The sequence below is a fragment of the Saccostrea cucullata genome, unplaced genomic scaffold (genome assembly GCF_032062105.1).
Source record: "Saccostrea cucullata isolate Sc308-1 unplaced genomic scaffold, CSIRO_AGI_Scuc_v1 ctg3733, whole genome shotgun sequence".
In the NCBI taxonomy this organism is placed as follows: domain Eukaryota; kingdom Metazoa; phylum Mollusca; class Bivalvia; order Ostreida; family Ostreidae; genus Saccostrea; species Saccostrea cuccullata.
In genome coordinates this window covers 23,888-38,490 of record NW_026938050.1, presented here as the reverse complement: position 1 = coordinate 38,490, position 14,603 = coordinate 23,888, and the positions used below count along the sequence as shown (strand labels likewise).

Here is a 14,603-nt window from a genome sequence, read left to right as displayed (position 1 = left end):
TTTACTTCATTAATCGTTTTTTCCAAAAAAATTTTTGCAGTCAAACATTGCATAATTCCCTGTCCACAATGTTTTGTCAAATGATAATTGAAGTGTTTGTAATCTTTATTGTTTTGTAGCATGAGAGTATTACAAATTGTTTTAAATAACATCTTTGAAAAATCACCTTATTTATCAAATGCTCATGCATTTAAAATTGATCAAATGCTCATGCAATTAGAATTCATCAAAATGAAAAGGAAGTTGGAATTCCCTGACAAAATATAACTTAAAAGAACAGCTGATAATTCAGAGTTCAGTTCTATTCGACTGTATCCGGAACTATGAGGTTCCTGTTGGCAGTGCATTTGTTGGTTCTATGTGTAGGACTGGGTGATGCTTGCTATTGCCCCGATTATCCACCAAACGGTTGTGATTCACAATATTGTAAGTCTTACTTCTTTATTCTCTTTAAGATCTTTTTTTTTTTAAATATTTGTTTTAAAAAACAGAAAAAAATAATAGAGATATGTTAGTCCATGCACACAAGTTTTTTAAATATAATTTTTAATTCTTAATTTCATTTTAGCCATCCTGGGAGACGTACTAAGACGACAAGTCCAGCGACCTGGAATAAATGGTAGAAGTGTTTACACAGTTAGAGTGTTACAAATCTATAAGGTATGTGTCTAACAAGTCCAGCGACCTGGAACAAATGGTAGAAGTGCAGTTAGAGTGTTACAAATCTATAAGGCACGTGTCTAACAAGTCCAGCGACCTGGAATAAATGGTAGAAGTGTTTACACAATTAGAGTGTTACAAATCTATAAGGCACGTGTCTAACAAGTCCAGCAACCTGGAATAAATGGTAGAAGTGTTTACACAATTAGAGTGTTACAAATCTATAAGGCACGTGTCTAACAAGTCCAGCGACCTGGAATAAATGGTAGAAGTGTTTACACAATTAGAGTGTTACAAATCTATAAGGTATGTGTCTAACAAGTCCTTGAACCTGGTATAAATGGTAGAAGTGTTAACACAGTTAGAGTGTTACAAATCTATAAGATACCAGTTTAAACTTTAGAGAATGTTTCTTTTACTTTTTTTAATTCATACCGAAATGGCCGAAGGGAGTAAAAAATAGTCTATTTTCTATCAAAGTCCTAATTTTGGGGAATCATTAAGATTGAAATGAATAGGAAATAATTTAAGAATGAATAATTAACAATGGAATTTATTGTATAGCAAATAGTAGTTGATCCATTAAAAACTACAAATCAGGAGCAGAACAAACACGAACAACTTAAACATTAAAATTTGGATCAGATTCCATGGAGGAATAAGCATCCATGCCGACCGGTCACACCAGCTGTTAGCTACTTGTCATGGGAAATAACGGGTTAAGCAAGAATATAAGCAATCTCCTTAACCAAGTTCTATGGTCGATACAATGAACTTGTCAGCAAAATACTATTTATCATTGAGTCAAATGTCGACCGATGTTTTTCATACTAATTGTTAGGCCATTATTTATACACTGAATAGACGACAGAATTTCAATTTTTTCCGAACATGACAATAATCACTTAGCGGATCTGACCTGTCGACAGGGATAGTCACTCTTCCATGGCACCTGATACCACGTCTGGTGTTTTCTAGGTCCATATTTGCTCTTTTCCTGTTTTGTAAGTTTTAATGGACTTTTGATCTTGAAGACTGTTCGTTTTCTCCATGTATTCATATGTTAAGTTATTTTGAATTAGGCTGAGAGACCCCTTCCCTACGTTTGGCCCGGCATTGTACGGATATCTGCTTATCACGGAAGTTCAACCTGTGGCGTTATCCTCACAACAGGACGACTCTACGTCATATCCGGTAAAATATTTTCCTTGTTTTAAGTGCCTGTCTCAGAGAAAACCATGCAAATTGAAAAAAATTGTCCAGATGCAATATCGTAGTAAATTTAAAAGTGACCCATACAAATAAAGATTTGGTCCAAATGACCTAAAATATGATTTACATTTTGTCGTAAGTTGTTTCTATTTTTAGTAACGGGGATTATTTGTTTTCCTATAAAAAAGTGTAAAACGAGCATTGACATTCATTGAAAATGATGCATTTTAAGTGCGTCTTTTAAACATATTTGCTATAATTTTTATTTCAATGTTGCATATGTTATGAAAGTGCAATAGTAGTTAATTATATTCATTAAAAAAAAATTACATATATATTTTGTATTTAGCCACATTATATCAGGGAATATACAAAGAATCTAGATTTTAGCAATCAAGGCTTTTTTTTTCAAAGTTTGGTTAATCGTATCTTGAAGCGAGGATGATTTTTTTATTTGAATTATACTGTTTTGAATTTATTCAATATAGAAGAAAAACATATTAAAAAATTGTCGTTGGCAAACAACTCTGCACCACAGAAAAAAATTCCAATTACGGGTGAATTTTTCAATATTAATCTTAAATTAAAACATGAAATTTCATGCTAAAAAATGTTACATAAATGATTAAATGGTATTTTCATGACATAATAAATTTTTAGAAATTGTTTATTAATAAAAAAGAAATATTTTTTTCATTTAAATGCCTTTAATTCTAATATTAATATTTAAATTTTTTGCATTTGCCTAGTCAGAGTTAGGTCCCCTTGCGCAACTCTCCTTTTTTTAAAAGTAAATAATTGCACTGGAAAATGTCTATGGGGAAATTAATAATGACACATAAAAGCAGTCAACTTTCTATGGAAAAACTCACAATTTAATGCAAACAAAATGAGTAAAAATTCACAAGGATGTGATTTTTATAAATTTTCCTAAATTCCGTGTCATGAAACAGAGGAATATCTCGTGTAGTTGATTGTGACAGAAGCACTGAAAAACGTCTAGCATGTTTGAAGTTCTCAGAGTGTATTAAGTCTTTTTTGTCAAGCCTGGGACACCGTAAGAGAATTTATATGTCTTCCGTAAGGGCAAATGTAAACAATGCGCAGTTCGAGGGGAGGGGGTGGGGAGACGCATCCCCTTGACTGAATTTGTAGAATTATCAAATGTATACATGTAATCCGAGATTTCTCTGATTCTAAACCCCGCTTTTACAGTGTATATTATGACTCAGGGGCGTAGCAACAGGGGGGGGGTGGCAGGGGGGCCCAGGCCCCCCACTTTCTTTCCCAACCTTACTCATACTATAGGAAATGTCAATTGAAAGCGTGGTTGGCCCCCTCACTTTAGTGATGAACTGCAAATGTAGTATTAGAGGGGGTGGGGAGATGGATCCCCTTGACTGAATTTGTAGAATTATCAAATGTATACATGTAATCCTAGATTCCTCTGATTCTAAACAATGAACTGCAAATGTAGTATTAGAATTGATAATGAAAATAGTTGAGACTGAGGAAAAGTTTACCTACCCCCCCCCACCCCCCACCCCCCCCCCCCCCCCACCCCCCCGAAATAGGATTTTAGGATTTTTTGCGACTTCGGGCAAACTTTTTTCTTTTTTTTTTTTTTGCTTGTCAACTTTTTCAGGTAAGTAAAAAAAATTCTCTGGCTGCCCCCCCCCCTTTCAAAAACGATGCTACGCGCAGGCCTGTGATTTGTGCGGGAAATTTCGGATTAGTATACATGTATACTGAAGCAAATAAAATATGCCAATATGGATATTTATAAAGATTTGATTGCTTATTCTTTTTATGTGTATAGAAGATTCTTTTTATGTGGAATAATTATCATACTGTAATGATGATTTTATGAGTTTGTACAAGCCATACCTCATAAATTTTTCATTTTACATGCTGAAAACTATCATTTAGTAAAAAAAAAATCGGAAAAAAATGGATCGTCCGGGATTCAAACCCGGGACCTCTCACATGGGAAGCGAGAAACGTATCACTACACATTGGAACTGCTTTTACCTGGCGATAATTTTATATGCAAAGATGAAGTCACATACATGTTTATATTCACATTCGATAATTGTCATAATTTTATACAATGCATGGTGTCTAATTTAACTTTTAATAAACAGTTCTAATAGATGTAATAAGTATATAAAACCCGCCGAGAACCTGTTTTATACGTTATAAGTCTCTTCATGCCCATGTGCTGAAAATAGCGACATGTAATACAATAAATACTAATAAAACAAACGGGGGGGGGGGACTTTGAAAAGGGTGAGAGAGGTCCTAGGGAGTTTTGCAAAAGCTCAAAATCTTCTTGAAATATCGCCCGAAAAGGATAGTGTTACACACAGACAAAATGTATAAATTTTCAACCATGAACTTCGAACATTTGACTTCAAAATCAATAGGGTAATTCCTTCGGCCACAGGGAGTTGTTCTTTAAAATTTAATTGTAAAAAGTTAAGAGGGTTCTCGAGATATCGTGTGGAAACAAAGGCGTTACAGACAGACAGACAGAAAGACGGACAGACAGACAGACCCAAATTAATATCCTCCACTTTTTAAGGACATTCGCAACGTAATTTATCTACTGATAACTTTTCAAGATATTCTTAATTAAAGATTATATTGACATCAGATGTTCACAGGCAAAAAATCAACATGCATTACCAGGGTTTTTGGGAAGATATCATATTATGAAAATTTTAGCTTTATTCAAAGAAAAATATACAAAAATTACAAAACATAAATTCCAGATTTTTTTCCCATCAAATTTGTTTTAGAAGAGGTGTATAAATTTGTATGTAGACATGTAAAGCATTGCACACAGGTCCTTCATTTAGTGGAACTCTTCAAGTCCAGGGAAGAACCCAATAATGTTCAAACTACGTTGCGTATGACCTTAAGCGGGGGACAATTAATTATGATACATGTAAATACCTTTGCCCTTGAAATTTACAATAATATTTCATTTCAAAGTATAAAGACAGGCACTTAGCATCGTTTTTGAAAGTAGGGGGGCCAACCAGAGAAATTTTTTTTCACTTACCTGAAAAAGTTGACAAGGGAAAAAAAATCGAAAATTATATTCATCAAAGTCGAAAATCCTATTTTGTGCCCCCCCCCCTCCCTTGTTGCTACGTCCCTGGAAGAATGTGAGAGAACAGTAAATTGTCCAGATTGTGTTTAATTGTAGAAGAATTCAAGTTGAGTTGAATAGCTCACAAAGAAGAGAGTGTACGTATTGTTTCATTCGTCAAAAAAAAAATCAATTCATTGCACCTCCTCCATAAAAAAAGCAGTTGTCTGAAATATCTCAATGTTTGTATCGATGAAATTTGAAATTTGAAGAAATTGTTCCTCTTAAGGGATGACTATTTGATTCTGAAGGGGGGGGGGTGGCAAATTTTGTTGAGACAGATTATTTATTTTCATGCCAGTCAAGGGAAGATCATTTATTTTCAAGAGTATTAAGGACAGATTATTTATTTTCTTCTTTGTCTTAGAGTACAGCTAGGCACAAAAGTAGTGGTATTTGTTAGTTATGTACCAAAGTATGACATTATTAATGCTAGTCATGTCATATTTATTTGATTGAAGGGGGTCCAGGGGGCAAAGCCCCCGGAAACTCCTGGGTTTTCGTGTATTTTAAGAGTAAAACTAGGCACAAAAATAGTGGTATTGTACCAAAGCATTATTAATATCATTATTATCATACCCCCCCCCCCCTACGTCCCACTTCAATTCGCCAGTGATTCTTAAAATAAAAAAAAATTGGGCTATATTAACATTGCTACAGTGTAGGTATAATTTTTTTTACAAGAAAATTTATTTTTTGCCGTGCATTAGAATTTGCTTGTATTTAAGTGATTCATCACACCAACTGAGTGCACATTGTCGTGTAGGTTAACTGACTACTAGTATCTAGTCTGTACCGCAAGTATTGTCTTATCAATGATGCTTGTGGTAGTGGTCATCATGGTCATACATTCATCTTCTTTCTTCTCACATTTATATAAAAAGATTGCCAATCGGATTGATGCAATGTTACGTGCACAAGGATTTTTTTTTATCTCATTTTATTAATACTATTTGGTTCTAAAATGGCGAGCGAAGCGAGCCAAAAGAAATAGGTGAATTGAAGATGGCGAGGTTAAATTACACTGAAATAAAAAAGGTATTTCTCACAATAATTGAATATCATCAGTCAATGTCAGATTATTTATTTTCTTTGCAGTGGAGGGCAGATTATTTATTTTTCAACATTGTCAAGGACAGATTATTTATTTCTAAAATCTGCCAGCCCCCCCCCCCTTCCCCCCCCTCAGAATCAAATGGTCGTCCCCTTAAAACTCAAATGAATATGTTGATCGAATGACTAGTATGATGAATGATGTGTTCACTTTAGTAACTATCTAGCAAATGTGTATAAAAGGTAATTAAATTTAAGGCTTTTACATTATCCATGTAATGGTTTATAAGGAATTCATAAATCCCCCCTCCCTTTTTATGATTTTTTTTTTTTTTTTGGATTCAGTCATTATTTATTGAATTGTGGGCTATGTATGTCTAAATTCTGAAATACTGATAAAAAAAATCAAGAATTTTTTTTTTCTTTATTTTTGGAGAAGGTTTTTAGGTACTTTATAATTAACGTTTACTGTATTCTTCAAATTTTTGATTTGAAAATTTAACAAACTTTGACTTTCAATATTTTCTAAAATATATATTTGCCAACGACAGTTTTTTCACATTTTGTTAACATAAGCATCCTTAACAATAAGCAACAACATTTATTGGATTCAAATACCCTCGCTGGTTGTTACAGCAATATCAATTCTACCTAAAATTGTCACTTTTTCCAAAAATTGGAAAAGTGCCAATTTCATGACCTTTTTGCACTAAAACAAAATGGATGTTAATCATTTTGACTATGCATTTGTGAAGAACTAACTTTTATCCTTTTACTACAAAAAAGAATATCTAATTAGCTTGTAAAATTGCAATTTTATTTCTCCTCAAAATATGACTAAAATGTTTAAAAAATTACCTCTAATTTTGTTGCATATGAGCTATTTTTAGTAACAGGCCATAAAACTTATACAAGTTTGATCAGCCCGATAAAAATTTGGTTGAGTTTCATTCATGCATGCTAGATTTGGCTCACAAAGTTTGAAGGCGATCAGAGAAACTTGCCTCTGGACCATTTTGCATGGTTTTCTCTGAGACAGGCACTTAATCTTATTTCTACGATCCGTCACTTTTGTTTTCTTTTAATCCCTAGACTACTGATAGAAGACAGGGTGGATACTCTGTAATTTCATTTACAGTAATGTTTGGTTTGGAAGTTTTTTGACATTGTTCTTTTGTTGCTGAATAATACTGGTATTAACGGGCTTTTAATGTAAACAAGGGTTACTTAATCTTTATTTGTTATTGTAGCCAAAATTTTACGTAATAAAAAAATCCGATATGTAGCTGCATTAGCTTTTCATTGACACACTGAACTAATAGAATTGGAGGAGGAGTAACCGATTAATTATCTTAATGGTCAGGTTCTATAGTATTTAGTTGTATCCATAATATTGGTTCCCTGAATTATGTTTGAGCACAAATTTTCATTTCTGAACTTTTGTAATCCGAATTCATTTTACACTTTCAATTGTTCATATTGAGCGAGTGAATCCTGACACCTGATAAAGGTATTGGCTTATGAGTTTTGTTGATTTTGATCGCAATTGGATGTTCTGCAACACAAAGATATTAATGAAATAAATTTGAATAAGAATTCTCCTAAAAATTTTTACATTCTTCGATTCTGCAAATTGTGAGAATATTTCTTAATATTAACCATAGTAACATAGATCTTCAGCAAGTTCATTTTGTCATTATTTCCCTAAAAAACAGGAAATATGTAATGATAATTTTCTTAATGATGAGAAAAGAGCCATCATATACATGGTGCACAGTATTGGGTATTAAGGGGTACTTGCCTAATCATTAATCATGTTAATCATGCTTCTGAATTAGAAATTGTATACATGTATTATTTTCATTTAAGTTTTTATTTATACTTTTAGATTTAGAAGTTTGGCTTTTTTTCCAAAACTACATTTTTATTCTAGATCTGTTGCACTCCTGACACATGCACAATATGTTTTTTTTCTTGGTCAAATGAAAATTTGCTTCTGTTTAACTTTAACACTCAATACACTCAATATAAATAAATATTTGAATTATTTAAAGATAATTTAAATATTACAGATCTGATCTAAAAAACTGAATTTTCGAAGCGTACCAAATTAAAAGGTCTTGCACTCTTGACACTTAAAGCATCAATTCTGAGCATTACACTTCAGTGATTTGCGCTGAGATATGAATAAAGATATTTTGCAAATATAAAGGCATGCTAAGACAACTTTTTTTGTTTGAAAACGAAGGCATATCATCAAAGTTTATTCATATTTTTTTAAGATAAAGCCACAAATATAAACAATAAAAATCTTGCATAGTGAAAAATAGCAGTTAAGTATAAAAAATTATTGATGTGTGATGTAAAAATGATTTGTTAAAAAAAATAGCAATTTAACGTCTCTCCATGCACTTTATACACAATGATATTAATTAATGACAATGAAAATACATCTATTTAACCAATAAAATTTGTACAAGAATCTTGTCCAATTCGCACTAATAGACAATATTTGAATTTTGCACCATAATGAAAAAAGTGCTCTGAAAAGAGGAGAATTAAACCACAAGTTCAAAAAATATGTTTTGCATGAGAACATTAAAAAAGAATAATAAATTTAAATAAAAAAACCAACAACAACGAAGTGAAAAAAATTCACAAACGAAAATATATATTTTTTAATACAAGTTATGCAAGTTATTCTACAACATGAAGCTGTTCAAACGAAATGCTTTTCTCTTTATACCAATCTGTTTCTACCTTACATAAAATATATTTCTTATTTTTCTACCTTACATAACATATATTTGATATTTTTCTTTATTTTTAGGATATTATCAAGGCTCTTCGTTACAGACCAGCTCCTGTTCATATGTCAGACAATGGAACGAAATTCCTTTTTCAGAAAGATGGAATCTCTATTGTAGACATTTTTAAGTAAAACACTAAATTTCCATAGAATATATTGGAAACAATCAATACCTTGTTGTTTAATGATATAAACATTTGTAAATTATCTAAGTTTGTAATGAAACTTCACATACTTTTTTTTTATTTTACGCTCAAATTAAGTAAGACAAAAGGAATAAACTCCGTCTCCTAGACAGAGCATTTCTTCATTTTTTTGAGTGAATGATTTAAAAAAAAAAAAATAAAAAAAAAATAAAAACTATCATTAAATCCTCAACGAAACTGATTCGTAGATAGTTTCTTTATATTATTGCTGCCATGTATCTATTCTTCATGTACGTTAAACTGATGAAAAGTGGGTGAAAAACCCATGCATGGCTCAAAACAAGTGACGGCTGAACAATTTTTCTCTGAAATTCAAGTACGTTTCGCCTACTTTTGTACATTTGTTCAATGTACGGTGCCTACAGCAGGATTGTTCAGTCAACGGGGAATGCTTACCCCTACATTATCGAGTTGAAGGCCACAGCAAGTGTTTTCTTCTGTTCACATATAAGATTTTGCACAACGTCTGCTTCATATAAATGTAGAAAAGGTCGGCTATGAAAGAGTCAGTCAGGAATTGCCTCCATGATCAAGTTGTATTTGCCGACAAGGTCATTGTATCCACCTTGTTTTATCAACTTGTTTGTCAATGATAAAGCTTGTTTAGGAAATTGTTCATACGTTGAGCATGCTCCGTATGAAGGTGATGAAGGTATTATGCTGCGAAAGAAAGGAATGTATTAGAATGGAATACTTAGGATTTGATGTCGTTGGTTCTTTAACACACTTGGCATACCGACAAATTATCAAACTGCGTTTTCTCCCTTATCTACCTTTGAATTTTTTGTGATATGGAAATCTCGTGTTTACCAAGACTGCAAACAAAGTGAGTAACCTTGTGGTTTTTATGCTTGCATACTTAGTGACCAATCAAAACATACACCTAAATTTCTAACACAGGACGATACATTTATGATTCGACCATCAAAATTCAAACTGTAATTTGCGAAATCCCGGGATCTGTGTTTTGCCCTAAAGACAATAAGACTTAATTCTGTTTTGTCAAGATGATCATATATACCTAAGTATCATCAGCGTAGCGATGAAGGGACATTCCATGTTTACGACAGATCTCACCAATGGGTTTTGAAAAAATGCATTATAGCTTAGGACCTAAGACAGACCTTTATGGAACTCCGAATTTTAGTTGACAATCAGATGACATGGATGATTGAACCGCGACTCGTTGATATCTGTTGTTAAGGTACGATTCTTTCCAAAGTAGAGCGTCACCACAGATGCCATAGTAAAATTTGAGACGATTAAGTAGGATATGAGCTATCACGTCTGACAAATCTAACATCAATAGACCTGCACATGAGTTGGACTCTAGTACTGAAACGCTATCATCATGCATCTTCAGGAGGGCTGTCTATGTGGAATGGTGTACTTGATATGCAGATTGGTAAGTATCATGTATATTGTTTGCCACAAGATGATGTTCTATTCGTGTACTAACCACATTTTCAAGATGAAAGGATGGTTGGAAACGGGCGGTAGTTCTTGAATTCATCTGCATCGAGTCCTTGTTTCTTTAGAAATGGGCGGGCAATGGCTTCTTTAAATGATAATGGTACCGATGGTTATGTCAAGGATTTAGTTGATTATGTTCGTAACAATAGGAAGCAGATTTTCAATGCATGACTTAAGAATTTTTTGTAATATTGAATAATCCGGTTTGCCTAAGACACAATGACTTTCGTCAAAATTTGTATTAATGTGCTTGACTTTACGTTTAAAAAATAAACAATTTGAAGGCGTTTTAAATGGATAAATTGTCTTGGTTTTATATATTTAATTATTGAATTATAAGGAATAAATTAGATAGCAACCGAAATTATACTACTATTACTATTAGTAATATTTACCATAATATAGATTAATGCTAAATCATATTGTGTCGCATCTGTTTCATACAGCTTTTATTTTTTAATCATTTTCATTATCAAAAAGCCTGGACTTTAATTTATCGTGGGGAATGATTGTGTATTAAGTTGTGTATAAAGCATCAAACTTTTTTTGTGATTTATAGTGTACTTTTAAAAATATTAACCATAATAGATTTCTAATCATATTGTGTCGCTCCTGTTTAATAGAGCTTTTATTTTGTGAACATTTTCATCTCAAAAGTCCAAAAACAATGGTGTTTCAATCACTTATTATCCAACACCTTTAATGTTTAGTCTCAAACTTTTATAATTAAATCAATTGTACCATAGTTGCGAAAATTTCACTTCCAAACAACGTGCCAAAATTAGAAAAATGGTCTAGTTCATCTATTTTGTAAATTATTCAAAATGTTCGCTTTATCCAGGACAAGCCTAATATCAAAAATTCAACAGAACTGCTTTTAAATATGAAACGTTTTGAAAGACTTGATTTTCGAATATTTACTCATGAATATCTTAAATTCTCATATTTTCAGAAAATCTGATGAAGACCAAGTCATGGGGACTATTTGTTTAAATACAAAGTGTTTTCTCAATCTCAGCGACAAATTTCACGGTCCATTAAAATATAAATTGCTTTATTGAATAATCATAATTATTTAAGTTCATACAGTGTGCTAAAGAAGTCTTTTGTAACTTCACGTTTCAAAATAATTTATAATTTTTAAGAATATTTAAATGCAGTGTGACTTTAAAGATTTCCGTTCTTTAATTTCTATGAAAAACAACAGCTATCCTCAACAAATACACATTGATTAACTATATATTCCTGTTTTTTTTTTATTTGTTTGTTTTTGTTTTTTCTTTTTTTGTCCGAAAAACCAGTTACTTTATAAATGTTTTATTCCATAATCTTTGTTTCGATAAAACATTTTATAATTTTTTCTACGCAATGATTTATTGGAATAAAAATGATCTAAGTCTGTAATCTTTAATCTTGTCAAGGAGTTTCACTAATTTTTTGAAATAACATCATTGAAAATTCATCTCATTTATCAAATGAATTCATCAAAATGAAAAAGGTATTTGGAATAACCAGACAACAAATAATTTAAAAGGTCCAACTTAGACTTCAATATTTATTATTTGGCGATTGTAATGAGAATGAGAATCCTCTTGGCATTACATCTTGGTGCTTTGTGTGGGATTAGTTGATGCTTGCACATGTGCCTGTATACCAACAAACGGATGCAATTCACAATATCAAGGGGCGACCTAGGTCGTTCCACGTCAGAGCAGCGCTGTTTGACGTCACAATTGCAGTTTTAGTTTGTCTCTGTCTGTTCCGTTCGAAATACGTCTTCTCTTTTATACGTAAACTTCCGACTTTCCTAACGACAACAAACAATGAAACACCATCTGTCACCTGTAATGAATCACCGAGTAAATAGTTAATTATGCCGTTTGTTAAGAAGTCCACTGCAGCACGATTATTTAAGTTAAAAGAAGTTAGGAGAAAAAAGGTATAAAAAAGATGATCATCAATATGCGCAAGGTAATTTCGAAGTAACAGAAAGCACCTGTGACGTACATGCAGACGTGGGGGCCGTGGAAGAAGTGGAAACATTGGGTAGTTGGTTGGAGGGATGCAGGGTTGTTGAGTTGGGAGTCTTGGCCGAAGGTTTGAAATCATGCCAGCTCTGCTCACAACCCTTGCAGTTATTGAACATCGTCGGCGAGAGGAATTTCGGTCTCGGACAAATTCTCTATGTTCAGTGTGGTTACACTGAATGTAAACATGTAAATAAGGTGCCAACCGGATCCCGTCATACCACTGAGAAAGGAGGGCTTGCATGGGATGTGAACACCAAGTTAGCGGCAGGTGTGTACGAATCATTTGGCCCATGTTATATAATCTATAATACGTATCCATACAACAAAGGAAACAAGCAGAAATTCAACTTCCAAGGATTATTTTGTAAATATTCACTATGTTGGCCATTGTTGGAGGAAAATATATACAATGTAATTCCTTAAAAATAAATGTCATAGATTTACATTGTGACCCTCATAAACCGGTACTACGAATCACCGGAATGCCCTGTAATCACCGAAATGCCCCAAGAAATCACCGAAATGCCACCGAAAAGCCCCTTATATTGTTAAGAATAAGCAAAAAAATAATATATATTAATAAAATTAACTGTTCTAAAGCCTAGATACCAATTAAAAATTTTATAATTCTAGCGTAAGTATTTTTATTTGAAGATATGTGCATGTTAGTATCAAAGAAAAATAACTCTCACTGATTAAAGACACGTGCCAATTTTTTTTTTATTTTTAATTTCCCCCATTTTTCATATAAATATTTTCCTAACAATAAGTCATTTTTTCATATCAATTAATTTTTTTGTAATATTATTGACCTATATTCTTGACAAAGTTGACAAATTTACCTTAAAATAATTTTTAAAAGTTGTTGAATTAGTTCAATACACATATTACATGATTAATCAAACAATTGCTACTTTGGAAAGATTTGCCATTTTACAAGAGAATTGTTCCGTATTTGACCTGACTGACAATGTATCTAATTAATTAACAGAATAAATAATCATTTAGAAAAAATAAGAATATTTAAATGGCTTTACGAAGTACAAAGTTTAATAACCTTTTTCACTTTTCGTGATTGCATTTGTCTTTTGAAATTCTTTCATCTCGGTCGTAAATTATCACGGGAGTTGGTCTACCGGTACTTTCTCTCTCTCTCTCTCTCTCTCTCTCTCTCTCTCTCTCTCTCTCTCTCTCTCTCTCTCTCTCTCTCTCTCTCTCATTGTGTTTGGTAAAAACATTAACTTTAGAGTCTATAAAAGTACATATATTTAATAAAAGAAAAATTTACTCGATAAATATTGACAGGTATTTAGATTTTACCGCCAGACCTATTTCCCCAGGCAGGCGTTGGCAGGCGTATAAATAGTCCAATATGGTTCACAAAGCAAAAAGTCAATAAAAAATGAAGAAAGGGAAAAAAAAGAAAAGGACACAAACATTTTTTTAAACTTAAACAAATCAAAATTCCCCAAAACTTCAACTGGTTAATAAAACAATGTAAGTATGATATAGGTAACTGTAATAATAGTATGTGCACTTGACTATTAAAATGAAGACCAGGAACCTCTACTAACCTATTTTAACATTAAATTATTAATTATTAATAAAAGGTCATGAAATGGTAACGGTCACAATCATTTTCATAATGTTTTCTGAGAAATATCATAATTATTTTTTTAGATACGTAGATCTCACTTCCCATGCTTCGTAGAAGATTAACACCAAATATGAGTTATCGCCCTTTGAACTCATCGAGCACAAAACCTAAAAATAATTAATTTTGCGATCATTTATGCTTTAATAAAAAAAATTAAGCATTAATTTTTATGGAAAACATCATGTAAAAACACATATATGGGCATTTCGGTGATTTTGTTGGGCATTTCGGTGATTTGTAAGGGCATTTCGGTGATTACGGGGCATTCCGGTGATTCGTGTTACCCCTTATTGGGTACTTTTTGCTTATTGGGTATACCCAATAAGAAGTGTCACTGAATATGCTT

The 14,603-nt window shown here is 32.4% G+C and overlaps 1 protein-coding gene across 1 annotated transcript; it reads left to right on the top strand.

The window, feature by feature from the left end:
- The first annotated feature begins 286 nt into the window (after window positions 1–286).
- On the top strand, window positions 287–9,061 carry LOC134249326 (NTR domain-containing protein-like). Its single transcript, XM_062731683.1, has 4 exons — window positions 287–426; window positions 569–660; window positions 1,743–1,854; window positions 8,913–9,061. The coding sequence occupies exons 1-4, from the start codon at window positions 324–326 to the stop codon at window positions 9,017–9,019; spliced, it is 414 nt and encodes a 137-aa protein (XP_062587667.1). The 5' UTR covers window positions 287–323; the 3' UTR covers window positions 9,020–9,061.
- The last annotated feature ends 5,542 nt before the right edge of the window (window positions 9,062–14,603 follow it).